Source organism: Pezoporus wallicus, unplaced genomic scaffold (assembly GCF_028554395.1).
Source record: "Pezoporus wallicus isolate ANWC-B61680 ecotype Strahan unplaced genomic scaffold, APGP_CSIRO_Pwel_v1 contig_6732, whole genome shotgun sequence".
NCBI classification, from domain to species: domain Eukaryota; kingdom Metazoa; phylum Chordata; class Aves; order Psittaciformes; family Psittacidae; genus Pezoporus; species Pezoporus wallicus.
In genome coordinates this window covers 1,618,864-1,644,958 of record NW_026638638.1, presented here as the reverse complement: position 1 = coordinate 1,644,958, position 26,095 = coordinate 1,618,864, and the positions used below count along the sequence as shown (strand labels likewise).

General features: G+C 37.2%; 1 protein-coding gene across 5 annotated transcripts in view; it reads left to right on the top strand.

The window, feature by feature from the left end:
• Positions 1-26,095, top strand: part of NBEAL1 (neurobeachin like 1) — a 79,463-nt gene that overhangs the window by 37,413 nt on the left and 15,955 nt on the right. For all 5 annotated transcript variants that reach the window (XR_008972451.1, XM_057411711.1, XM_057411708.1 and 2 more), the window contains 27 exons: positions 988-1,086; positions 1,182-1,762; positions 2,232-2,364; positions 2,910-3,029; positions 4,330-4,633; positions 6,040-6,125; positions 6,543-6,632; positions 8,758-8,926; positions 9,954-10,087; positions 10,482-10,641; positions 10,738-10,840; positions 12,086-12,242; positions 12,823-12,981; positions 13,335-13,494; positions 13,763-13,851; positions 14,693-15,274; positions 15,871-16,046; positions 16,420-16,573; positions 18,060-18,188; positions 18,899-19,204; positions 19,307-19,456; positions 20,353-20,510; positions 21,196-21,320; positions 22,204-22,330; positions 23,778-23,926; positions 24,433-24,566; positions 25,468-25,569. Coding sequence is in view for 4 of the 5 variants with exons in the window: in XM_057411711.1 (XP_057267694.1) it covers positions 988-1,086; positions 1,182-1,762; positions 2,232-2,364; positions 2,910-3,029; positions 4,330-4,633; positions 6,040-6,125; positions 6,543-6,632; positions 8,758-8,926; positions 9,954-10,087; positions 10,482-10,641; positions 10,738-10,840; positions 12,086-12,242; positions 12,823-12,981; positions 13,335-13,494; positions 13,763-13,851; positions 14,693-15,274; positions 15,871-16,046; positions 16,420-16,573; positions 18,060-18,188; positions 18,899-19,204; positions 19,307-19,456; positions 20,353-20,510; positions 21,196-21,320; positions 22,204-22,330; positions 23,778-23,926; positions 24,433-24,566; positions 25,468-25,569 (4,836 nt within the window). In the remaining variant the exon portion in view is untranslated. The remainder of the gene's footprint in view (positions 1-987; positions 1,087-1,181; positions 1,763-2,231; positions 2,365-2,909; positions 3,030-4,329; positions 4,634-6,039; positions 6,126-6,542; positions 6,633-8,757; positions 8,927-9,953; positions 10,088-10,481; positions 10,642-10,737; positions 10,841-12,085; positions 12,243-12,822; positions 12,982-13,334; positions 13,495-13,762; positions 13,852-14,692; positions 15,275-15,870; positions 16,047-16,419; positions 16,574-18,059; positions 18,189-18,898; positions 19,205-19,306; positions 19,457-20,352; positions 20,511-21,195; positions 21,321-22,203; positions 22,331-23,777; positions 23,927-24,432; positions 24,567-25,467; positions 25,570-26,095) is intronic.

Sequence of the window (26,095 nt, the reverse complement as noted above, 5' to 3'; positions counted from 1 at the left end):
CTTGAATATCTCCAAGGAAGGAGATTCCACAACCTCTCTGGCAATTTCCTTTGTAGTTATTCTTGTGATTTGATAAATGGATAGGCTGTGGCTGGTTTGTGAATCTGACTGGAAGGTAAGCCCACAGAAAACCAGTGTATTTATTCTTAGACTGCTGAGTTCATTAGATTCACACCATGGTTGAATGATTCTCTAGTCTTGGCATAGGGAAAGGGATGTGGCTGCACAGTGGAGAGTGGGAGTCATCTGTTTTGGTTGCTATTTGCAGTACAGTCAGAGTGATAGTTATGCTCCTCCAGAGGATTACTCAGAGTGCTTGTTTCTCCACTGACTCTGGAAAGCCTGGGAAGAGTTGAATGTTGGAGGTGGGGACTGGCTGTGATTCACAAAGGGTCAGTAAAGTTTTCAGTTGTACTTCCACTGCAACATAAGTTTATTTCTTTCTGCATTTACCTGAGAAACCACCTCACTTCTGACAGATTCGTCCTTTTGCATCTTGATATTTTTTGTAAAATCAGTTCATTTTCAGAAAAGCTTCCCTGGAAAACTCTAATTTTTTGAAGTGTTCAGAATGGGTGGTTTTTCATCAAGCTAGTCTAGGAAAGTGTTTCACTCAGAGATTAATATCTGAATACTTCTAATTCTCAGTGTAACCATTTCATGCTGTAGTTTGCATTAAAAAATGAAGCTATTAGTATTTTGTGACAGAACTAACATTTTTATTATACCAAATCAATTATATTCTTATACAGGTAATTATTAAAGTATAACTTTTAGTCTTTATCTGCATGCTGCAGTGAAATACTTCTCATCTGCAGCATGCTAGAGATTACACATTGGACATAGCGAAAAGAGACTTCTAGCCTGCATTATTCTTGCATTCTAATTCTTCTGTGTCTAATATTGTGTTAAATTAAAACCTCCTGCAGTAGACGAGCAATTTTTGTCCATTTTATTTGTTAGTGAGACTGGGATTTTTATCCTCAGGAGGTCTTCAAAGAGAGGATTGGTTATGCACATATCTATGAGGTACTGAAATCGCTGGGTCAGCCCTCAAGGGAATTGCTGGAAGAACTCATGAATATGGTGAGATGTGCTTTTTTGAATACTAAAATGCTTACATCTTTTCAACAGTACTTCTAGCTCTATTTTATTGTATTTCATGTCTGCTGTTTTTTCAGGCTGTTGAAGGTGACCACATGGCTGTTGGGATACTAGGCATTAGTAATGTCCAGCCCTTATTGCTGCTTATCCAGTGGCTTCCAGAACTAGAATCACATGACCTGCAGATTTTCATCTCAAATTGGTTGAGGCGAATCTGCTGTATTAACAGACAGAGTCGTGCCACGTGTGTCAATGCGAACATGGTCATCCGTATCATTGAGACACTGAAGTCCTACTCTGCACTCCACTCTACTTGTGCAGAGAACCTCATTGCCCTTCTGGGCTCTTTGGGGAGCCAGTCAATGGGCTCAGAAGAACTGCTTCAACTAATACGGCTCCTGAGGACTGAGGAACCAAAACAAGCTCACCCTTACGTTGTTCCAGTGATGCGAGCCATCCTGGCAATGGCCCGAAAGCAGGGCATGGCTAGTGCTTTGCAATATTTCAACTTGTACCACAGCATGGCTGGAATTGCTGTTCCATCAATTCACAAGTGGCCAGGCTCTGCGTTTTCTTTCAATGCTTGGCTCTGCCTTGACCAGGACCGGGTGGACCCTAGCACAACTAGCAAAAGCGGCAAGAGGAAGCAACTCTATAGGTATAGTTACTGTAACTACATCAACAGCACAAATCTTGGTAATCTGTTCCCTGTGCACATGATACCCTATCTGTTTATCTTTATAGAATGCAATATATAGTGTTTAGTTTGTGAAAGGGATCAGTTTTACCTGTCACCTGAGCCAGGCTGTGTTGCAGAAGCAAGCATGTAGTTTCTCCATTATAATGGTTTCTTGTCTACAGTTTCAATATCCATAATACCAAGTTTTTTTAAGGTTCATAGCTTAAACAAAACAAGATAAAAAACCACCTCAGAACAGCCTTTTCACTGTTTCCTGTAAAAGTGGCTTGCTATGAGACCACAATGAAAAGGACACTTTTCAAATAGTAAATGTTGGACCAACGACAAGTGGATAAATTGGTTCTCTCCTTAATGTACTGTTAGGTGATTTCCAGTAATTTTGATGAAGTAAGTCCTTGATTGTGTGTTTTGTTGTCTTTTTCTGTAGCTTTTTTACAGGAAGCGGTATGGGTTTTGAAGCGTTTATTACGTACTCTGGGGTATTGGTGGTTGCAGTTTGCACGAAGAGGGAATATGCGACAGTGATGCTACCTGACCATTGTTTTTTTGACTCTCTCTGGGTAAGATCTGATACTAAAAACCATTTTGATTAGGATAGTTCTGTTAGCTCAGGAGTCAAATTCCGATTTTTTTGGTTGTTTTACAAATGGTCTATTATATTTAAATAATTCATGGCATAAGAACAGATCTGATCTCAAATAATGCAAGCAATTCCCATGTAGATTAGTGTTTGATTGAGCTAAATTATGCCTATGTTAATAAGCATTTGTTACCGCACAATGCTGTAACCAGCTTATATTTGAGATTCTTTTAAACATGCAGATTTTTATATATTAAGTTAAAACAAGTATAGGTGGCTGTGGTTGCTATGTGAATGAATTAAGTGTGCTATTGTGTTTCTGCCTTGGTTTTTTCTATTCACATACTTAAGGACTGATGTGCATTATCATGAAACCTGTTTAAAACAGCTTATTTTATTGTTGTTTAGGATTAATTTTCTTAAGTGGTTTCCTCACCAGTTTAGTGGGGATGAAGTTAAATATTTCTGTACAGTCATTTCGCTGCTTTTTAATAATGACCCAATTATTTTATATTGCTTAACCAGCACAACATAACTATTGTTCACATGCCTGGAAAGAGGCCCTTTGGTCAGAGCCTTGTGTACATCTATGTCAATGGGCAGCAGAAGGTCTCTGCCCCACTTCGATTCCCTGCCATGAATGAAGTAAGTTCACCTTCTGAATCATACTCCTGTTGTATTGAGCTCTTACAGAACAATGAGAGCGGAGTTGGCTTTTTTCAATTTAGAAACTACATAGGAGTATAGGATACCTTAGCCTATTGCTGTAGGCTTCTGTTCAACTTTGGACAGTGTCCAGAGTATCAGTTTGGAATATAACTAACCATTCATTAATGCTTGCTTAGTCATCTCAATTTAAGAACCAAACAGAAACTCCCAGTGAGATTAGTTTAGATTGTGAGGTTTTCCTCAAAATAATCATCTGATCATACTGACATAATTTTAGTAAATCATAATAAATCACAACTCTGCTAGTAGGATTGATGTGTCAGTCCTCAATGAGGAATATTACCTGTTGTTTTCAGCAGTAACTTTTTTAACTTGTATTTTATGGATGTTCCCTTAATATGCTTAATCTCTCATCTGTGTGCTAATCTCTCATCTGGGTTAGCTGGATAAGCAGTTTACATGCAGATAATCTAACTATTTTGAATATTTCACATTTAGCCTAAAAAAACATACTAGCCATCAAAATAAGTATATGTCATGTTTAGCTTTTTTTGTCAGTTTTGTCCATTCCTTTTGTGGAACAAATCCATTTTAAGATGGGCTACAGCACTAAGCATTCTTCCCTCTTTTGTAAATCCTAATTTTTTATTTGTTAAATATGTGGATCAAACACTTAATTTGGACACAGTCCACTTAACACTGAAAAATGAGAGTAAATAATTGCTGTTGCAGGATAAAACTCTGGATAATGGCTCATCTGTAGAATAAGCACTGTAAACAAACTAGCTAAAAGCAGGGCAAGTAAGCCTCTCATGAGAGCATCTATTTGAGTGGAATAGCTGATATGAGAAATGTAAGTAAGCAGATATGCTGTGCTAGTATGTGGGAATATAATCCAGAAAAGGAACATTTATCAGGGTATTTGGAGCACAATAATTCTTGGCTCTGCTGCCACTAGAGGTTGGCAGGAGGTCAGACAATGATTGAGGTGATCAAATGGCTCTTAATTGGAAAAGGGGCACTCTGCTGTTGTGCAAAGCGTATGCTTTTTTTTTGGCCTAGTGCTGGATTGGTGCTTTTCCGGGGCATGCCAGAACTTGTTGGCATGTAACAAGTTGGCATGCAACAAGTTTAGTAAATTAAAGTCTTGGTTTAATTTATTTAGTTGAAGTTTGCTAGAGATAGTCTAAAGATTTATTTTGGAAACTGTGGAAAGGAGCAGGTTAGATTTACAGTATGTGTTGTGTTTTGTTTTCTTCCATGTATGACTCTCCAGTCTTTTACATCTTGCTGCATTGGTTCAGCTGGTCAAAGGACAACAACTCCTCCTCCATCTCAGATACCAGATCCGCCTTTTTCCTCCCCCATTATGCCCCATCGGACATCACTTGGGGGCATTCTCTCTACGGGAAGTTGGAGTGGGGTGCTTGGAAAACCAGAGCTCATCACCAAGATGATCTCAGCAGGGACTCAGGACAGTGAATGGGGATGTCCAACATCTTTGGAGGGCCAACTTGGGTCAGTTATCATATTTCATGAAGCACTGCAACCTCCTCAGGTGAAAGCATTATATTTAGCAGGTAAGTGGTGATTATACTGGTTTTTAGTGGAATAAAGGTATGAGTTATGACAAGATCCCACTGAGCTTTGCTCTACACAGATGCAAAATGAAGTTATAACCCAGAAGAACTGCAGAGCTGACCTAAGTGAGAGGGCCTTAAAACAAGCTTAAAATGGAATTATAAGTACTTTATGAAGTTTATATTTAAAATGTATTTGCATTAGCTCCTCTGTCATATGTACAGACCTGTCTAAATCAAAATGTTAAGTAGTATTTTCACTTGCAAGTTCTTAATTTTTGCTCAAAGTATTGCTCTTGTTTTGATAGGCCAGTTAAAGGTAATTTATGCTTGAGGATTTTTCCACAAGAATCAATTAGTAAATAAGGGGTCATTTAAAAAAAAAATAAATCTGATGAAATATGTCTTACAGTTCAAGGTATTAAGGTGTTAAGTTCCATAATGACTTGAGGTTGTTAGAGATTAGCATAAAAGCACTTCCATCATTTAAAAGAAATATTTTGTGTTACTAAAAAAAACCTCTCTTAAAGTTTACTTGTTTTGTGGACATTTGGGCTTGATGACAGATTTGTGAGAGATATGAGGCAGGTATTTCAAAGACAGAAACATTAGATCTGTTTGAAACACCCCTTCTTTGTATAGTTTAGCTTTTGTCAAGAATGTGTTTCTTTTTAAACAGACCCTGTGGAATGATTATTTAAGTCATAGAGACCGCTTCAAAGCGTATCTCAAATAGGTATGGTTCAGAGTGTCCTCTTTGTTGCTGCAGTAAAGCATAATAGTATAAAATTTGTGAAGGTTGCAATCAATATCCAGTGGACTCTTAACACATATAAGGAAGAGTGACCAGCAGGTCGAAGGAGGTGATCCTGTCCCCCTACTCTGCTCTCGTGAGACCTCACTTGGAGCATTGTGTGCAGTTCTGGTGTCCTCAACATAAAAAGGACATGGAACTGTTGGAACAAGTCCAGAGGAGGGCCACGAGGATGATGAGGGGGCTGGAGCACCTCCCGTATGAGGACAGGCTGAAGAGAAGGCTGCATGGAGACCTCATAGGAGCCTTCCAGTATCTGAAGAGGGCTTATAAGGATTCTGGGGAGAGACACTTCATTAGGGACTGTAGTGCAGGACAAGGGGTAATGCGTTCAAACTTAAACAGGAGAAATTTAGGTTAGATGTAAGGAAGAAGTTCTTTACTTTAAGGGTAGTGGGGCACTGGAATGGGTTGCCCAGGGAAATTGTGAATGAGAACCAGGTTGGACAGAGCCTTGGGTGACATGGTTTAGTGTGAGGTGTCCCTGCCCATGGCAGGGGGGTTGGAACTTGGGGATCTTAAGGTCCTTTCCAATCCTAACTTTTCTATGCTTCTATATATATGTATATAATTTTAATATATTTTTTAATAGGTCCAAACTGTTTAACTCCATGGAAGTCTCAAGAGGCTGAAGTAGCAGATCTCCCCAGTAAGGTGTTGCTCCATTATACACCAAAGGTATGAAACAATACGTAACTTCTCTTTGATTACACAGTGTGCATTGATTTAAAAATATGTTCTAGATGGTCTGTTTTGCTTTGTGATTGTTGTTTCATAGAACAGGTGAGCTTACTATCTTTACGCTGTGGTGGTTATGGGAAGGTAACGATCATTGAGAGCTTTCTTAAAGTATAGCCTTGCACAGGGTTTTGTTTTTGTGTGGCAAAAGGACAGAATTACCTTGTACAATTTTGAATGTCAAATCTAAGATAACATGTATGATATTCCAGGAATTCCAAATTGTTAAAATACTTCAGTATCAACACAATGGCACAAACTTCTTGAAACGTGTTACGCATCATTTATAAATCTTGTGTTCACGTATCTGTAACTTGTTTCCTAAATGATATTGTAGCCTCTTCATTTGTTTAACAGGCCTGCAGAAACCCAATTTGTCTTGACCTGTCTGCAAATCTTTTACATGGAAGGCTAACTGGAAACAAAGTAGTGAACTGGGACATAAAGGTAAATTCATTCCGAAGAAGCAGAACCAGCTGTGAATATGACAGTGGTTGCATAAGTTCAATTAATTTTTGGGATGTGGAGGTCATTATCATAATGCAGATACAGCATGATTTTGTAATGAGAATTAATGGGTTAATGCTGAAGCTGGAGTAGTATTACATTACATTTACTGATAATTTAAAAGGGCTATTGCTCTTATCATAGATAATGCATTGAGATATTTTGTGGTGGCTATCTATTTTTCATAATCTGTTCGATACATGTTTTGTATTGAAAGCATTTTATCATTTCTAGGGAGTTCTGTCGTGGTAGTCTTAAATTCTGATTTAGATTAAGAGTAGTAGGGTTAACACGTGTGACTTTTGCTGTGTTAGTCATAAAGAATACTTTTGAATTGCAGACTAACTCCAGCAGAAAGCAAGTTCTAGAATTCAAATATCACAAGCACCCATCATTTATTTTAAGCAATAAGTTAGTCATCTTATTTATTTGGGTTGGCAGGGCTAGATGATCTCACAGTCCAAAAGCCTCATTTCAGAGGAAAAAACCAAATATTCACTATAGTTTTCTGCACTCAAAGTCTGAGTGTAGAAAACTTGTCAGTGAATTACCCTATCTTTTTTGTCTTGAGAAAAAATATACAAACAAGTAAATATGAGCTGCTTTTTATGTTTAAGAACAGTGCACAATCAACTGTTCTAGCAAACTAATAAGGAATACTGTTGAAGCTATACTGTGAGTATGCTGACTTGTGAAGATGAATGTTAAGAAAATTCAGATACTTGCTAGTTAATTTTGCTACGATATGAATAGTTTGAAAATACTGCAATTTGTTCTCTTCATCCAGTAGTGGGAAGAGGGTTGAGTGAGGAGTATTTATATCTCTGGCTTTTTAGGAAAGCATATTGTGAGTACAAGCCTTAGGAGAATCATTCATTAAAAAACATGATGGCGTTTAGCACCCTCTTGAGGAGGATTAGAGTGTGGAAAAACCCCTGAGAGCTGATGAGGATCTCGCGAAGAGATAGGGACAGCCTAGAAGAAGCGACAGTTACTGCTGTCTTCTGGTTCAAATTCTCTTTTTGAACCTTAAGTCGGTTTCTGTATCCAAAAGCTGCAGGTCTGTCATGCCTCTTGTTTTGCTCAACCATCCCAGAAGTCTTCACCCATGAGATAAATTTTGCAGATATAAAGAACCTTCTTAATATAATTGTTCACTTTTGTTAAATTCACCTTAATAAACATAGGCTGGAGAGGGAGCACCACAAAGGCACATGGAGCAACTGAAAAAATACAAAAAAATGAAGATTAAAATGATTTTTTTTCTTTACTTCTCCCCAGTATTTCTGACTGGGACAGGAGAATAATATCTAACATTAATAAATTGGTTTACAGGATATTGGGGGTTTTGGGCTGTTAAAATTTTACTACGCAATAGTTTTCATTTGATTAAGCTGGGCAAATTAATAGGTGTGTCCAGCTAGTTTGCTGAGACCCTAATTTTCTAAGTGGCATTGTGAATCACTTCTAGAAATCTGATTTGAGTATCTTATACCTCACCACAAGAAGTGAAATCTCATGCTATCCCTGCTTGAGGGGGGAGGAAAAAAGGGGGATTAGGATACCTGAATTTTAAAGAGACTTAGAACTGAAGTATGTGCAAAGTTACTTGTGGAAATCAAATTTTATTATTTATTAACTGTCTGAAGTTGAAATATTGCAGGAATGCGATTAAAGCATGTACAGTGTTTTCTTACCGCTTGCTGCGAGTATCTGAGAAATAGGAGAAATGTTTTTCCTAGTTTTCAAATATACTTATCAGAAGATTCTTTTTAAGATTTGTATCTTTCACTTCCCATGTTTATATGGGGAGAGGGGGAAGGAAATGTGAAAATGCAATTTCAAAACAAGAGCTGACAGGAAGGTACGTATATAATTGCAGTGTCTGAAACTTGGGGAGTTCTGTTAAACAGTGTTTAAAACCAGTTTCAAAGTGGTATGTGAAACATTCTGATTAATTTGTGAGTGTGTAAGGTTTCTTGTATTTGAAGTAAATTTATGTTATGTAGATTAGGGGATTTTAGTTATGGTGATGTTTTTTCCTGCTTTTTTTCTCTTGATTTAGGATATGATCAACTGCATTGGTGGAATAAATGTGCTGTTTCCATTGCTGGAGCAGATCAGTTTTCTTGGTGGAAGGGTGCCCCAGAAGCCTGAAGGGGAAACTCTACCTCCAGAGCTAGTTACTCCTGTAGAGGGAGACTGGGTGGTGTTGTCATCCACGAAGGCGTCAGGTAGGAAATTACAGTTGAACTGAAGTCATTTTTAAGCTTGTTTATTAAAAATCTCCCTGTAATGACAGAAAGCCATTTCATTATGTGCTAGCTTTTGCAGAGTACCTATGTAAAGCTGAAAGGTTTTTTATGTTCCTTGATACCTGACATAGGTACTCAGGACGAACTGTTTCGCAGTCTGTAAAATTAACTTATGTATTTCAAATATAGCTATGTTTAATAGTATTATGTTTCTTTTCATGATTTACTATTACGTTAGTGTAATTCTGAAAGGTTTGTTCTGATCTTTTTGAGAAATTGTTTGATGCAAAGCCTACTAATGTCAATAGGAAGAGCTTTCCTATATCTTGAGTGCTGGATCAGCCAGCCACACAAATAATTTGCAGCATCAAAGCAGTATTGTTTAGCCTTTAGCCAAACTTTTAGTAAGAAAATGTTCAGACTCCTACCTATTCCATACAGTCAGATTTTCAGGTTTTAGTATTAAAATTTAAAACATATGGGAAGGAAGCCTTAAGGATAGATTTTATTTTTTTTTTTTAAACTGTGCTAATACCCCTGAAAATGAATTTTGATCTTAACAGAAAACTGGGGGAAATGAGACCTTGCAATGGAAAAGGTTGGTTTTTTTTTGTTTGTTTGTTTTTTTTCAGATGACATGAAGTAAATAATTTTCAAATTAAAATCTTAAATTTTTGCATAGCATGGCTAGAAAGTGTCAGTTTTCTACTAGAGAGGGGGAATACAGCATCTTATGTGAAAGATTGTAATTGAAAGAGAATGTCCAGTGTACAGCCAGATGGATAAAGCAACTGAAGTCAGGTTCTGAAGAGACGTGGGACAACTATGATGCTGCACTGGAAAAATCTGAAGACAGCCTTCAGCTAGGGAGCAAACAGAAAAGAAGTTGGGAAGGTCAGGAAATAGCGAGGAATCTGAACACTTGATTTTACTTCTTCCCTCTGCTTTTGTGCAGTGGTCCAACAATAAACCATGAGGCTTTTGCTACTGCTGTTCTGTTTTGCAGAAGCCCGCCTGGAGAAGAACATTGTTGCAACTTTTATCTTGATGATAAAACACTTTATTCAGAGACACCATGTTAACCAAGAAAATCTCATTCACTCCCATGGAGTTGCCACGCTCGGAGCCTTGTTACAGAAGGTGGGGAAGTTAGAGGAACATTCTTTAGTAATGAATGTTATGGATGAGGTCCTGATTACTTTAGAACTCTTAGTTTAGCCAGTATGCTAAGGTCTTCTTAGTATGTGCTTTCCTTTCTCATGTTTCTGAAAACAAAAAAAGTGTGAGGAGTTGATCTTGATTTGTGAAGTGAAACACTGTGTTTTGGCTTTTTTTTTATGTTCTACTTTTTTGGTTATACATACTGTGTTTGTATGATTATTCAAACTGGACTGGTTTCGTGTTTCTTGTATTGCTTTAATGTAAGCAAACATTGCTGTAGAAGATAAAAGAATCTCAAAATTTGATTAAAAAAATGGTAGTTTTTTAGGACATTCAATATTTTTAGTGCTAACACCTGTTGTTATTTTGAAAGGTGCCAAGCATCTTAATGGACGTGAATGTCCTGATGGCTGTGCAGTTGTTGATAGAACAAGTCTCTGTAGAAAAGAACATGCAACTTTTGCAACAGATGTATCAACACTTACTTTTTGACTTCAGTATCTGGAACAGTGGGGACTTCCCCTTCAGAATTGGTGAGCTCTTGGACTTGGGCAACTGTGCAAAGACACAGTATACTTCACTTGACATAAACCTGTATGTCGGTTCTAATAGAAAACTTTGCTTTTTAGGGCACATACAATATCTTTCTACAATCATCAAAGACAGCAGAAGACTCTTCAGAAAGAAATATGGTGTGCAGTTTCTTCTAGATACACTCAGGATTTATTATGGGTATGAGTTTTACCTCTTCTAATTCCTCATTTATTGTATGTGGCTGTTAGTTTGTTTTGTTTTTTTACCCATCATCCTAGTGAGAAAATTAAAAAATAAAGCTGCAGGTTGGTTTTTGGTGGTTGATTTAATTTTCAAAATAGCACTGTTTTTTTTTCCATTTGACTTAATACTTTTCCTTGACTTTAATTTTTACGATAGTGTCATGGTTTAACCCCACCCCACAACAAACCCGCTTGCTAACTTTCCCCAAGTTGGTTAGGAGTGAGAACTGAAAGAGTAAAAGTGAGAAAACTCATGGGTTGAGATAAAGACAGTTTAAAGGGTAAAGCAAAAGCCATTGAATGCAAGCAAAGCAAAATAAGGCATTCATTCACTACTTATCATCAGCAGGTGGGTGTTCAGCCATCTCCAGGAAAGCAGAGCTCCATCACACCTGATGGTTACTTGGGAATATAAAAGGCATCACTCTGAATGTCCCCTCCACCCCCACTTCCTCCTTCTCCCAGTTTTATATGCTGAGCATGACATCATGTGGAATGGAATATTCCTTGGGTTGGTTTTATGAGGGGTAGCAAAGGCCTTGATTCAGTGTGAGCATGGCTCAGCAGTAATGAAAGCATCCCTGTGTTACCGTTTCCAGCACGATTCCAGAACACAGTCTCATACTAACTACTATGAAGAAAATTATCTCTACCCCAGCCAAAACCTGCACAGATAGGATTATGTAAAATTCAAGTCAGTTATACTAGAAATGCTTGGAAGTCATTAAAATTACAAAAGTGAAGAACTTGTTATCAACAATGCAAGTTAAGTCATCATTACCATTATAAAAAGAGAGGGTGACTATCATTTTAAGTTCTTTTATATTCTTGTAGAATTTTAAGTAGGACTTTTTTAGGAATATAACATTTTGGCTTTCAGTCTCAGTGATTTATATCTGCTTACGAGTATAGTTATGTCCCTGATGAAGATTGGCTCTTTCATTTAGAGGGTGGGAGGGGAACCTGAAATCCTGACCTATATCCTGATCAGTACAAGTCTACATTTCAGGGCTTTTTTCAGACTTGGTAGGTCTGGTCTCCTATTGCTTATTACTATCCAGTTGCCTTACTTCAGTAAAAATTGATAGCTTGTGCCATGCTATCTGGGTAGATGAAAAATTACAAAACTAGTACAGTCTAGCTGCTATTAATGAGTCATGAAGAACTTTCTTAGGTTGCCTTCCTGTCTATTGGTGTATAGGAGTAGCTGTAAAGACAGTGATTTGGCTCCTGATGACCTCAGAACAATACGGACATCTCTCTATGGATTGATCAAATATTTCCTGAGCAAAGGTGGAACACATGAAGAAATACAGAGCATTGTAGGATACATTGCTGCCACCAGTGAAGAGGAGCAGGTATCCAAGATGGGATAAATTAGTAGTTTAAACTGTACATGTTTTTGATTTGGCTTCTTGGTGCTTGGAAATCTTGTGTGCTTAAAACGGGGGGGGGGGGAACAAAAAGGAAAAGACAATGAGCAAAGCGTTCTATGTGGTTCTCTTTATTTGTAGCTAAGGCAGGTTATGGAAGGAGTCTGGGTGCTTGACAAAGTGCTCTGCAGATGGCCATATTTTTACTGGTTTTCTTTTCCCCTAAAGAGAGCAGAAAGCACATGTTTTGTAATACTGTCATTAGAAAAGTTCTCTTAGTTTACAAACCCAAATGAATTTGACTTAAACTGCTCAAAAGCTGTAATGATGTAGTTTCTATTTAGTAGACATCAAGAGAACTTGAACTTCCTTTGTAGCTCTGATTAGAGTTTGATAAGGTGTTCTGTATATGAAAAAACTATTAAAATTTTAAATGCATAATATACAGCAGCTAATATGTCTATAACAAGCGAAGGGTAAAATTTAAAAGCCAAGAATTTTTTTCCTAAACAGAGCACAAAGCCTGAATGAACTGTGGATTAATGCAATTGTCTTAATTTTGTAGCTCTGTGGAATTCTGGATGTTCTCTTCAGCCTACTTCATTCCAGCCCAACCCCAGACCAACTTTTTCTATTGCTTTTTGAACCAGGGAATGCTGATATTCTTTATGCTCTGTTATTGCATCAAAGGTACTCTGACAGGCTTAGAGAACTTGTGTTCAAGGTAATGAATTGAATTCTATGATTTTAAAATAATCAGTTGAATATAAATTTGCATTTTTTTCAATGGTCTGACTGCAGAAGTGTATTGCAAAGATACTAAGCCTCCAAGTTCTATTAATTTTTTCTTCTCTCATGTTAGCTAGATGTTATTGTTTGTTAAAATAGTCATGGTGGAGTTAGTATTTTCTTGAAATAAAGTATTGGGATCTGGAAAAAAAGAAGTCCATGTTGTTTGAGTTGACATACAAAGTAAACTTTAAAAACAGTGCATCAGCCTGTTACATACGATTAACTTTAAGAGATCTGGATGCTCGCTTGTGTTTATTTTGCATTCTTGCGGACTTTTTATTGCAGATTGTGGAAGAGATGCTGAAATGTACTAAAGTTTATGAACGTAGTAAGCACCGTATGAGACTCAGAGAAGTGGGATACTCTGGACTGGGGCTCCTTCTGAATGAATCGCCAGTTACTGTTTCTCTTATTAAAAACCTTCTTAACCAAGTTCTGTATGCAGGTAATTAGCAAGTGTTGTGCTTAGCATTAGTAAATTGCTGCTGCTGGAAGGCAAATATATTTGAGTTTTTACTCAGGAAAACTAGAGCTCTTACCTTATGGGGCTGTTCTATTTGAAGTTCTCATTAGTCTCCACTAATGTTTTCTTAGTTCCTTTAAGTTTGTTCCCTTACTACGCCTGAATGTAGAAGTGAGCTCTAAGGCAATTTTTAATATTTGTCTCTTACATTCTCTTACATGATACTGTGTTTGTTTTTTCTCCCCTACAGATCCTGTTGTGAATTATAAAGATCTATTAGCTGTAGTGCATCTGGCTCACAGATCGGATATAAATGTGAGAGTGGTTATCTGTAGAAAGGTTAGTCATCTCCTTTAAAACTGAAATACTGTCCTTTAAGCCTATAAGTTGCATAGTGTGGTATCTTAATTATTTGAGACACAGGAGTGATATTTGTCACTGCTGCTCTCCTAAGCAATGATTTATGTTAAAAATGAAGCTCATCTGTCATTTAATGTTGAATTTTATGTATTCAAGTCCTTTTAAAAAACAAAAGGAAAAACAAAATGTCTATCATGATTCTCAAATAGCTTGCATTTTTAATATGTTATTTTCATAGGTCATATTGTGGTTCATGAGAGTGGTCAGGGATTCAGAGAAATGATAGGGAAAAAATGGTGACTTAACAGTGATTTCTTCCTAAACTAAACCCTGTCTGGTTGTATCACTGGAATTGATAGTACTGAATGTAGCTGTGAGGCACTATATTGTCTATTAAGGTTTCTCAAAGTGAAAGAAGTGAAATGATAATGTGTATTATCAGTAAGCTATTAATACTGCAGCTTTCTTAATTTTATCTATTTAATGGTTCCTAATCATCCATATTTTCTGTTCTAGATTTTCTTTCCTTGTAGAGTAGTGGCTGAATAGGATTATTTGTTGTGATAACTGGCTTTAGCTGGAATTGTTGCAGAAAAGTGGCTGAAATCTTTGATATGCTTTTCTCCACTACTCCTCAGATTTTTTCTATTTTTTCTCAAATATATTTTTCTAATGAGAAAAATTAATTTACGGCATGTTTGCTTCTTATTAACCACAAAAAAACCCACTGTGAGATCATAAAATGATTATTGAAAATCCAGAATTAATGCAGTTACAAGCAAAAAGTAATGTGTAGGTGTGGGATATCTTCTGTCCTTAGGTTTTGCACCTTTTGCATTCCCAGTTGGATGCAGCACAACAGATTTCTCAGCAGCTGGGCTGGCAGGACACTTTTATTAGACTGTTCCTGAAAGAAAACTCAGACATTCGGATTGTCTTTAAAGAGAACAGGGCTGATTCCATAAGGGAAGAGGAAAAAAAGCCTCCTGCTGAAGAGCTTCAGAAACATCAATCTGATAAGGCAGAGGGAGACGAAACTGGCAGCTTTGCATCTGTTAATGGTCTGTTTGATCAATGGAGTTTAGAAGACAACAAATCCCTGAACGTCCCTGCTCATTTCTCTGTTATGCCATTGGAGGATGCATCCACAGCAGAGATGTCTTTTAGGTTGGAGGACCGAGAAGAACTGTGGCACAGTAACCCTTCACATTTAAGTTTAGATCTGTCCAGTGTGGACTCCTATGAATTGGCTGACATTGTGAATCAGATGACAGATAGCCAGCCCAGCACACCATCACCTACAGAGAACAGGAAACCATTCTCTGGGCAGCCTGACAAAGAGCTGGGAGTTATAAATGATGTGGCCTTCCCCGCTGATCTTTCTTTATTTGAAAACCAAGGAGTAAGTAGTTCACTCTGTGTGGTTAGTTTTTATAAGTGTCTGCAATTCCTTTATTTTCAGTCATCTCTCTGATGGATAATTATTGTCCATTTTTTTTTTTTCCTCCCATCTTCCAACAGAAAAGCAAACAATATATCTCTATTACAGCAATTAGGGGTATTTTGTTTTGTAATGTCTTTTTTTTGTTGAGTAGTTGGAATAGCTTTGATGTTAAAAGAATAACAACAACAACATAAAGAATATGAGATTCTGTCCCTCCCCCCTCCCCCAAATAAAAAAACCTACCAGCTCCCCCACCCCTCTATATTTCAACATTCTGTATCATCCAGAGGAGGCAGGGAGCAGGCTTGCTGTGAAGAATTCAAGAGTAGCTAAAGGTCAGGTTGAAATAACAGTGTTGAAGTCAAGTCAATATCTATTGCAACATACAAGCAAGCCACAGTCTCTGGTATTTGCATGTTCATGTATTTGGCAATTGGACTTCAGACTGCAGAATTTTCAAAAATGCTGAAACATGCAAGCATAAGGACTGTGATGAACAAGAAATGTTTTGAAAGTGTTCTAGAAGGGCTGTAAACATTTATCTTCTTTTGTAGGGGGGTGATAATGAACTCATACAGTTACTTACAGACATCCTACTGTGTATAATGTGGAAAGGCATTGAGAAATCTGATGATGCTGCTTGGATTGAGAGAGGACAGGTGTTTTCTGCACTGACCAAACTGGGGATATCCAATGAGTTGCTGCGGCCTTCTGATGAAATAAAACTCAAGTGAGTGTACAGTTCAAGGACAGATTCTTTCATCCCTTTTGAAGAAAAACAGAAAAATAAGGGGCAATAGTGATACTGGGAAGAGGTGGCTGTTTCCCAACAAGGTGTATTTTTTGTTGCTCTCTCATCACCTACTGTCAGAAGTATATTCTGCTACCTATTTAGTAGTGTCATGTGGCAATGAGATTTTGAAACTGTATTGCTGGTTTCATGAGCCTCTCAAAGTCTCTTGTACCTCTTTGGCTTATTGAGGAGATGGCAGTTATGTCACTACAGACTAGGCAGTTCAATTAAATACTTAATTGGATTTTTTTTAAAGCCACTTACATTTAAAACATATAATAATTACTTTGGGATTTTGTTTTCTATGCAGCTTGCTGGAGAAGATGTTAGAATGGTCAGTCACTGATAACAGAGATTCAAAAGCTCTCCCTACACATGTTGAAAATGCCTTCAAGCTCTTGCTAATTGTACAGGATTTCCTGCAGGCAGAAGGACTGGTTAATTCAAATTTGTGGACTGAAAAGGTATAGTAATGGCATGATAGAAACACTGTGTTTACATTGAAATAGTTATGAAAATGTTGTCAGCTTAGATACTCTCATCCCTTCTAGGCATATGCTTTTAAACTATAGCTATTAAAGGGTTCATAGTGGAACGGATTGCCCCTTAATGAGTAAAAAAGAATGAATACTTACTACAGGGAATATAGTTAATTTTGTAAGTTAAATAGGACTTTAAATGGTACAATTTATTGAAAATCCAGGTCTCTTCAGACTGGAGAAATATTTAGAAAATGTAGGAGCTAAGGAAACCATGTCAGTTGTAGCCTAAACAGATTTTGCACCATTAATCAGCCTGTGTTGCATGTTACATTGTATATGTCCTGAATAAAAGACTAGCCAAAACTCTGCTCTTACTTGCAAGCGGAGAAATGTCACTTCTGGGCTTTGACCCATATTGGAGTTTAAATGTGATTTTGTGCATATATATTCAAATAGCTCAATTTTATGTATCAGAGCCAGAAACATGAGGTCTGAGGAAGAAAGTGACTAGCAAACACAGTAGCTAGTAAGGTAAAGAAGCTTTCCGTCATCTATCTTCTTCTCTTGCCTTCTTGACATTTATGTTGTAGACACCCGTAATTTGCCTCAACATTCATGTAATTTCTGGCAGTGGTCTTGCTTCCTTCACTGGCTGAGTTGCTATTGATTTTTCTATTTTTCAAGGCCGAAGGGGAGAGGTGTTATATGTAAACCATCACTGTCGTGATAAATCCTTAAAGAAAAATCAGGTGGTTTAAGCCTACTTTTGAAGTAAAAGAAAGTAACGTTAAGAGTCATCAACGTTGTAAAATGCCTGCTTATAAGTAAACATGGCTTAATCTTATAGCTTTTGCTTGGTTTTGAACAGTGTCTTGGTAAAACCTTTGCTTTCTGTTATGGTCTAGAATTCTGAAATCTAATTAGAAATGAGATCGGAGGTTTGGAGCAATGAGGGTTGTGCTAATTGCCAATTCTGAATTGAAAATAACAGGAAAATTTAAATCACCGTAATATTCTAAGCAGGACAGCTTTCAGGTTGCCACAGAAGCATTCATGTGATTCCATGGCTTAACAAAAGCATGATTTTACATTTGAAGAATTTACTAGAGGATGTATCAAGTATATTAGTTTTAATCTAACACATCTGGATAGTGAAACATGTCATTTGCCCTGGGAGTACCTACCTTTCAGAAAGTTTGCAGCACTTCTAGTATGGAATTACTGACAGAAAGGAGTATCTCCTGATTTATTTATTTTGAAGTATTTTTTGAAATAGATTAATATTTTCTTCGAAGACATTATGAAGTTTCAAGCATTTCATTAAATCAGATATTCATAAAAGAAGCCTTGTTTTCCTTCCTGGGGGACTGTGCCGATTGCCTCTTTGGCTGTTTGAAATTGTTGTGTCTCCAGCTGGAGTATCTGTTGCTAATTTTATTTCATGCAAATCTTCTTGTTTTTACAATAGCTCTTGGAAGAACTAGTGACTCTCATGGATAGCCTGTCAGTCTGGTACTCTGCTGGCCTAGAAGCAAGTAGGCTTTCACAAGTACAAGTCCAGTTGCTCCTTGGATTCATTGCACGAGATAACTTACAGGTTTGTTATAAATGCCTGCAGGTGGTACTGTGTTCTAAGTACATGTTTGATGAAACTGCTTTGACTTAACGGGGGAGCTGCTCATACCAGTGAGCAAACTGATGGCAGTCCTTCACCCTTCTATAGGGAAGATATTTTATTGGTTCTTACCATTGACAAATTTCCTCTACAGTCCTGTCAATGGGCACTTCATGAGCCTGAGAAAGAGGTAGAGGACAAGCTGTTTGAAGATGGGAATATAAAGGCACTAGTGGCAGTAAGATTTTGGTTCTACCATAAAATATATTTATTAGCTGTTCCAGGTTTACATACATTAGGTGCGTATGAACCTGGACTGTTGTGACAAAGTTAGTCTGGAATATGAGCCCTTCAATAAAGCCAGAATTATTAGTTTAAGTATGTGATTGTCTCAGTGCAGCTGTGTGACTTTAAAGTTGCAGCTGACTCAGGTTTGGTCATCATAGGACGAGTAAGTGATCAGTGCCCATGCAGAACCATAGAATAGTTAAGGTTGGAAAGGACCTTAAGATCATCTAGTTCCCCCCGCCTTGCCATGGGGAGGGACACCTCGCAGTAAACCATCTGATGCAGGTGTGCCTTCAGGCTACTTGGTATACAGTTAGAATACGTACATACTTCTGTGATAAATAGATAGGTGCTCAGAATTACTATTTTGAGAATTGCATTCATTTTTTGTTGTTTCTGTATAGGTCTGTGCTATGGCAGCAGCCAAGCTAAACACCCTTCTCCAGACCAAGGTAATTGAGAGTCAGCCTGAAGCATGCTACCTCTTGGGGAAGCTGGAAGGCATCTTGAGTAGATCAATTGAAGAGAAGACAGAAACTTACTCATTTTTGATTCCCCTTGTTCGGACATTGGTATCCAAGATTTATGAACTTCTGTTCATGAACCTGCATCTTCCTTCGCTGCCTCCTACGAATGGCAGCCCATCTTTCTTTGAGGACTTTCAAGAATACTGCGGCTCTGATGAGTGGCAAATTTATATTGACAAATATGTAAGTAGTAGATTCTTTTTGTATCATTTTTCCCCTCTTAGCCACGAAAGCAGAAGGACTCCTTCAGAAATCACATAGTGCTTTTTGTTTTGGTGAGACCAGATTATTCCAAATATGAAGCAGTATGAAGAGAATTCATTCAGACATGATCACGAGCAGATGGCACTTTACTGGAAAGATTGTTATGAAGCATTTATGGTGAACATGCACAAGCGAGACCGTGAGAGAGGAGAAAGTAAGCTTAAATTTCAGGTAAGGTTTTGAGTGAGTTCAAGTTTGTCTTAGACGGCAACTCCTGAGACAGTTCTTCTCAGAGATGGAGAAACTGAATTCCAGGATGATCCAATTCAAGTGATTGCAGCAGGCAGGTTAATTGTTCTAAGGTTTTTGTGAGCAGTGTGACTCTATGCACTTCTAAGATATGCTTTTTGATTCTGCTCTTTCTATTTAAGAGTCTTATCTGTAAGCAGAGTTATTTCAGGAGAGCAGGCCTTTCTCATAGTACAGCAACCTAAAATTATGCTTAGCTATAAGCTACCTCTTCTTTTATTCTGATTTCTATTTTGTAGTATTAAAACATTCTCCATTATGAGATGAGTCGGAGGGTTTTCACAATGAAAACATTTGAAACTTAATAGTTCCTATTTAATGTGTGGAGAAATTGTTTTTTGAACTGATCTTTCTATGTAAGGCTCAGACTCAGCTAAGCATTAGAATTAACTGGTAATTACAGCAAATATTATAGCTAAGTTAAATTTTTCTTATATTCCCTTTGTCATCTTAGCAAGGATCCTTGTAGTAAGTTGTTGACTCACATTCTAGAATATCAGAATATATTAAAGAAAAATCTTACCTATTATAATAAGATTTCAGATAATGACAACTATACTCATCATGAAAAATTGCTTTGGTATGGATTCAGCATTGATAACTCTTAGTTTGTATCTTTAAGGAGAAATTTAACTCCATTTCTTCCAGTACTAAGCATTTTAAAATTTCTCTCATAGTCATTAACTTAAATTTTCAGAAGTCTTTACTGCTAAACTTTTGTTCCTTCTTAATTTATGAGAATTCCTGGAAGCCCTAAAACTGTGTTTTCAAAGGTCAGAGTTGTTTCAGTGATAGATATATTTTTAATGGTCTTTCAGGAGCATTTTGTGGAACCATTCAGCAGAAAGGCTCGACAGGAAAATCTGCGGTACAACAGTATGCTAAGGCAACTTAACAGTCAACACACAGCTACTCTGAGACAGTGGAGAGCAGCACAGCTTTACTTGCTCTCTGAATGTGGTCCTTGGTCTGAAATGTAAGGCTGAAGTTCTTAAGTCAAACCATAAATGATGCTTAAGCCCTATTTTTTCACATGGCTGACCTACTCTTTCATATGGTCAGTTTGACAAGGATCACACGAAAACTTGTCAAATTGACTTTGATAGCCATTCTTGAGATGCGAAGTTAATATTGAATTCATCTTTTATAATGTTTTCTGCCTTTAATTACCAAAATGCAAACTTTGAAGTGTAATGCTGAGCTGTTCACCTGAAAACTAAATTTTCTTGCGACAAATAAAAAGTATTTATCAATGGAGTGTTGCAAAAACTTTTTGAGAGCTCCTATGTATTGATGGTTCTGTTGGAAAACAGAGACCAGGCTTGATAATAAAGATGAGGTTTTTATGCATATAGGTAATTTCAACTTAAAAGAATACATTTTGTCTGTCTTAGCTTTTTGGGGAAATTCTGGATAAAGTTCTGGAAGTGTAAGCAATTTGATACATTTCAGTAGAAAATGAATAGTGTTTACAAAGTGCTTTAGGATGGTAAGAGCTGCAGTGTAAAATATGAAATTAAAATGCAGTTTGTTGCTTTTATATTTTACAATGTACAAGTGGATAACCAGTATTTTTCTAAATGGGTACTCTTTTGTAATCAGTTCATTCATATAGGTCTTTAGCTTTTTGAGTGTTTTTATGAATATTCTCATTTTCTTAGGAAACGGCATCCTATTCACTGGAAACTATCAAACGTGGAAAATTTTTCACGTATGAGACTAAAACTAGTACAGAATTACAACTTCAACTCTCACCAGGATGCTAGTGACCTGAGAGATAATTTAGGTAAAGTTGTATTTGATCTTTTACTTGGTATTCTTCAATCTGAAAAAAGATACATGCCTTACTCTTTGTCTTTAAGAATCTGTGATGGTAGATACCTAAATCTTGATTTTTCTCTATTTTCTCTTTAGTAAAATACGTAACATGAGAGTGGTGCTTTGACCCGAAACAGCATCTTCCTACTGAATTCATTTCCCCTTGTTCATTGAAATGTGTATTTGGGGGGAGAACAAAGCAACAACAACAAAACCCAAACCAAAACATAAAACCAAAACAAGCCACCGAACCTGCCAAACTCCTTTGTTATATAAAAATAAGCAGTCACATAGATTTCTTTCCTAAGGCATTTTTCAAGAAAAGGAAACAATGAGATCAGAGGAAGTAGGCCGTATTTGTTTAAAACCTGTTGGAGCTTGCTATTAACATGTGTAGATATGACGTACTTTGTTTAAACAGCCGAGTTTAACCTACTTGAGTGGTCCTTTAAGTAGGTGTATTGGATATTAAGACTCAAACAAATAACCTTCACTCCTGTAAACCCAAGTAAGCAAAACCAAATGCAGTCTGTTTCCATGAAGTTTGCATGATTTAAGTGTCTGGCAGAACACTGAAAAGTGTTTTTATTGAAAATGTCCGCATCAGGATTCAGTTTAAAATTTTCTTACATGTTTATGACTTCCCTTTATACTGTTAAAACTTGACATATATTTCAGTGCAGTTTGGGTGTATTTTTAGTTCTGCTTGCCCCCGAAAGTATTTAAGAAGTCTGGTTGCTTCTTAATTCAGTTAAAACCAACATTCCGCAGTAGAAAATACACTTGGTAGTTTAGCTTTCCAAAGCATTGTATCAAAAAATTTTCTGAGCTCAAATGTCTACTTATGATAGGTGTGCATCAGACACAGCCCTCTAGTGAGTCTCTGCTTCTGGAGGTGGTGAAGCAGGTGAAAGTGAGTGACTTGGAAGATGATGTTCTTGAACTACCTGAAGAAGACACAGCAGCCGGTTCCAACTTGTAAGTACAACAGAAGAGTTGAAATCTGTTTCTGTGCTAGGGATAAGGAGAAAGGAACAACTTTGGGAGTTGATTAGCGTGCAAAGCTTCCCTCTTTCTTCTCTGGCCTTAACAATATAATCCAGGGCTTTGTTGTAATTTTGAATAGCAGAATAGTTGCTGTTGGATTTATCATTGTGAACAGAGAGAGCCCCAGGGATTATAAGGCAGAGCAGATGCTTGTGGTTTGTGAGGATCTTTTAGTGGTTCATTCCTCATAGCTGGCCTGAAGCTGCAGCTACAGAATTGAGGCTTTCCATAATGTACATTTGCTATAATTCTCAAGAAGTGGCCTGCATGGTAGGGGCACAGACAAAACTGGAACTGTCTCTTGTTCATAGATGCCAGGGGCATTTGCTATACTGTCATCTGCATAGTTGCTTAGTTGGTATTAATCTGCTGGAGTCCTCTCTGTTTAAGAGCATTCCAGAGAGAAGACTTGCTGTGCTTCCTTCATGTGCTTTCGTTGAAGGCAGGGAGAGATACCAGATGCTTTGCTTCAGTAACTGGACATATGATTTTGTGCATGCATTCATGTGTTCAAGTCCAGTAGTGTTGACGTGGGAGTCACAGACAACGCAGAGATGATCAATGTGATCAAGTGATTGCCAAATTTATTACAAAGCCTTAATTCCTTATATACTATTTCTTACATGCACTTACAGTGATTTGGCATATTATAATTGGATACATGTCTTGGAGACCCTTAGTGACTAACATATAATTGGTTAAGCACAGGTGTGAGAACTTGACCTCGAAAGCTTGCCAACAGTCCACAGTTCTCATTAACTCGGTGAATTCCAGCTGCTTCTTATCTTGCTTGCTTAAGCTTCCTCGGGCCTCTCATGGCCTTGCTGTATCTTTCAGGATTATTCAGAGTTTATGTACCAATTATGCATTCTCCTGTGAGAACACTGTCTCCACACAGTAGAGATGTGGCACTTCTTTGAGTGATACTAATATGTTTTCTTATATCTTAAAGGTTATTAAATGCTTGCTTGTGATGTGTCATGTCTGTAGACTTCTGAGCAAGCATTTCTTCAAATGCTTCTGAAGATAACTTTAGTCACATGAACCAGGACTCAACTGTGCTCTGGGTCAGAGCATTTAAGCACCTAGCAATTAAATAAGAGAAATGCAGCCTCATGTTTTCATATCTCAAAGAAGGTCAAGTCCATTGTGCCTGAGACTGAAATATCAAACCTGAAGAGTGATGCTATTAAATGATGTTAGGTAGTCTAGTCTGAAACATCCAAGACCTCTCATAGAAGTAGCTTCATATAATAATTTATGTTGTACTTTTAATGCCATTCAAATTTGATTATTTTCTGAACTGTACTCTTTACCCAAGCACCTAAGCAACTGTATTATCTACCCAGCTGTGTAATGCTTGGTGGTATTTTTGTAGGGATGACAAGGACGAGCAAAGTCAGAAAGAAAAGCTAATACTGTCTGAAGACTGCGAACTCATTACAGTAATTGATGTGATACCTGGCAGGCTGGAGATCACTACCCAGCACATCTATTTCTTTGATGGTAGCATTGAAAAAGAGGAAGGTGAGCACAATACGTTATTTCTTTCTTTTCAGTGCAGTTCAGCATTCTGTTTTTAGTAGGATGAGTGTCAAACTAATTGCAAAGAGACAAGTTGTGAATCTGTACCTAAAATTAATGTTGTACTTGATGATCAGTGTCTGGCTCATCCCTTCAGAATCAGGAATCTGGAAATGTACTTGCTGAGCTGTTAAACTGATTCACTATTCTTAGTATTTCTTAAAAAAAAAAATTAAGCTGGATTAAAAAATTATTAACTCTAATTTGCTGCTTAAATGGCACCTCTCTCCTCTTTTTGTCAGCATTATACATTTAAAATGTGTTTTTGATCAGAAGGCAAAACCAAATTCTGTACTTGATCAGCTATTTCCTGCTGCCTCTTTCTTTCAGCAGAGCAGTAGCTGAAGTTAGTAATATTTTCCTAGCAAAATGATTGGAAATGAGACTGCATTATGTCTATGAAAAGTTTTTGATATATCCTCGGCCACTAATCAAAGTGCTGTTCTTAGGGGTAGGTTTTGATTTCAAATGGCACCTTTCTCAGATTCGAGAGATACATTTGCGTCGGTACAACCTGAGGAGGTCAGCTTTGGAGATCTTCCTTACAGATCAAACCAACTATTTCCTCAACTTCAATAAGGAGGTATGGGTTTCCTATATTTTCTTGATTTATATAATTAGCACAAATATCAAGTTTAAGTTCACTGATCATGTCTAATTTGAAGCTGATGTCTTTCATACTGCAATGCCAGTAGCAAAAGGTTTGCTAGGTGTAGCCATTATGGAAAACTAGACTGTGAAAAGTCTGGCATCTAGAAACTGATTAATTATGAAAAGATGGATAAAACGAGATTCTTCTTTTACCTATCTTTCTCTCTCTCTGATACACAACAATTATTTAACTAGAATTACATGAATAGTAATCTAAATATCTTGAAGCCCACACTTAACCAATCTTAAGTATTCTGAGCAAATTAATTACAACACAAAAGAGACTTTCTATTTTACCACAATACTGGAAATTGTTGCTATGTCTACATTCCATGGTTTAGGATAAGTGAATCATTCTCGTTCACTCCCTCTCCTCTCACATCCGTCCCAGCAACGTCACTGTCAGTGACCCTTTGTATGAGGGACTAATGTATTAGAATTTAGGATGAGTTATATACTAGTAGGTGAGTTTATGAATAACTCCTATAAAATGTGTGTGTTTAAGTAAATAAATCTTTGCAATAGTTTTGTAGGGAAAACATTGGTGTAATTTTATTTGAACAGCAGCAGTGTTTCCCAGACAAATTCTCTGGCAATAATGATTTTCTGTGTAGCATCTACACACACAAAAACATTACATATATTGCCTTTATAACATGTAACCGAAGGATGTCACGTCCATCCATATCCTAGATGTTTTATGCAGCAAGAGATAAAGAGTTTAAAAGTGTAACTATGCTCTGTTTATTGCACATTTTAATTAGCAGGGAAGCTGTTTACTTGTAAGCTTCAATCTCCAGAATAATGTTTTTATTAATGCTATTTTCTAACAGGTGCGAAACAAAGTATATAGTAGAATACTGTCGCTGCATTCTCCAAATATTTCTGGGACCAGATCTCCACAGGAACTTTTTAAAGCTTCAGGTCTGATGCAGGTATGGGCCATCTAGAGCATTCCTCTGCTTCTTGAAGGAGTCCTGGAAGGTCCTGGACTACTGATTTTAGGTTGTTTTTTTCTCTCAGTGTTTAGATGACAACTGCCAACTTCTGTACCTCAATCTGATCCCTGAACTTTCACATGCATACTTTTTAGAACTGCTGTGTTTTGTCTTTGCAGTCAGTGAGGTAAATGGACTCAGGCTCTGTTGATGTGATTATGACAAATGTTCCAACAAGAATGGAAAACCTGCTTCTATTTTTAGTGCATGATCTTGAGTGCACATTTTTGGAACTTTTTTCACTATCTTTGCAAATAATTTTCCATGCTACCTTTTCTTGATGGGGCTTTCCTCAAAGTGCATGTGAAGATTAAGCGGGAAATACAGTCTTTAAAGGAACTAATAATATTGGTATAAAAGGACAAAGTCAAAATGTTTGTATTACACTAAACATGGACAAACTTTTAAACGTAGTAAATGTATTTTTATCTTCTGAGGGAGATCATTTAGGCTTCTCTGAGAA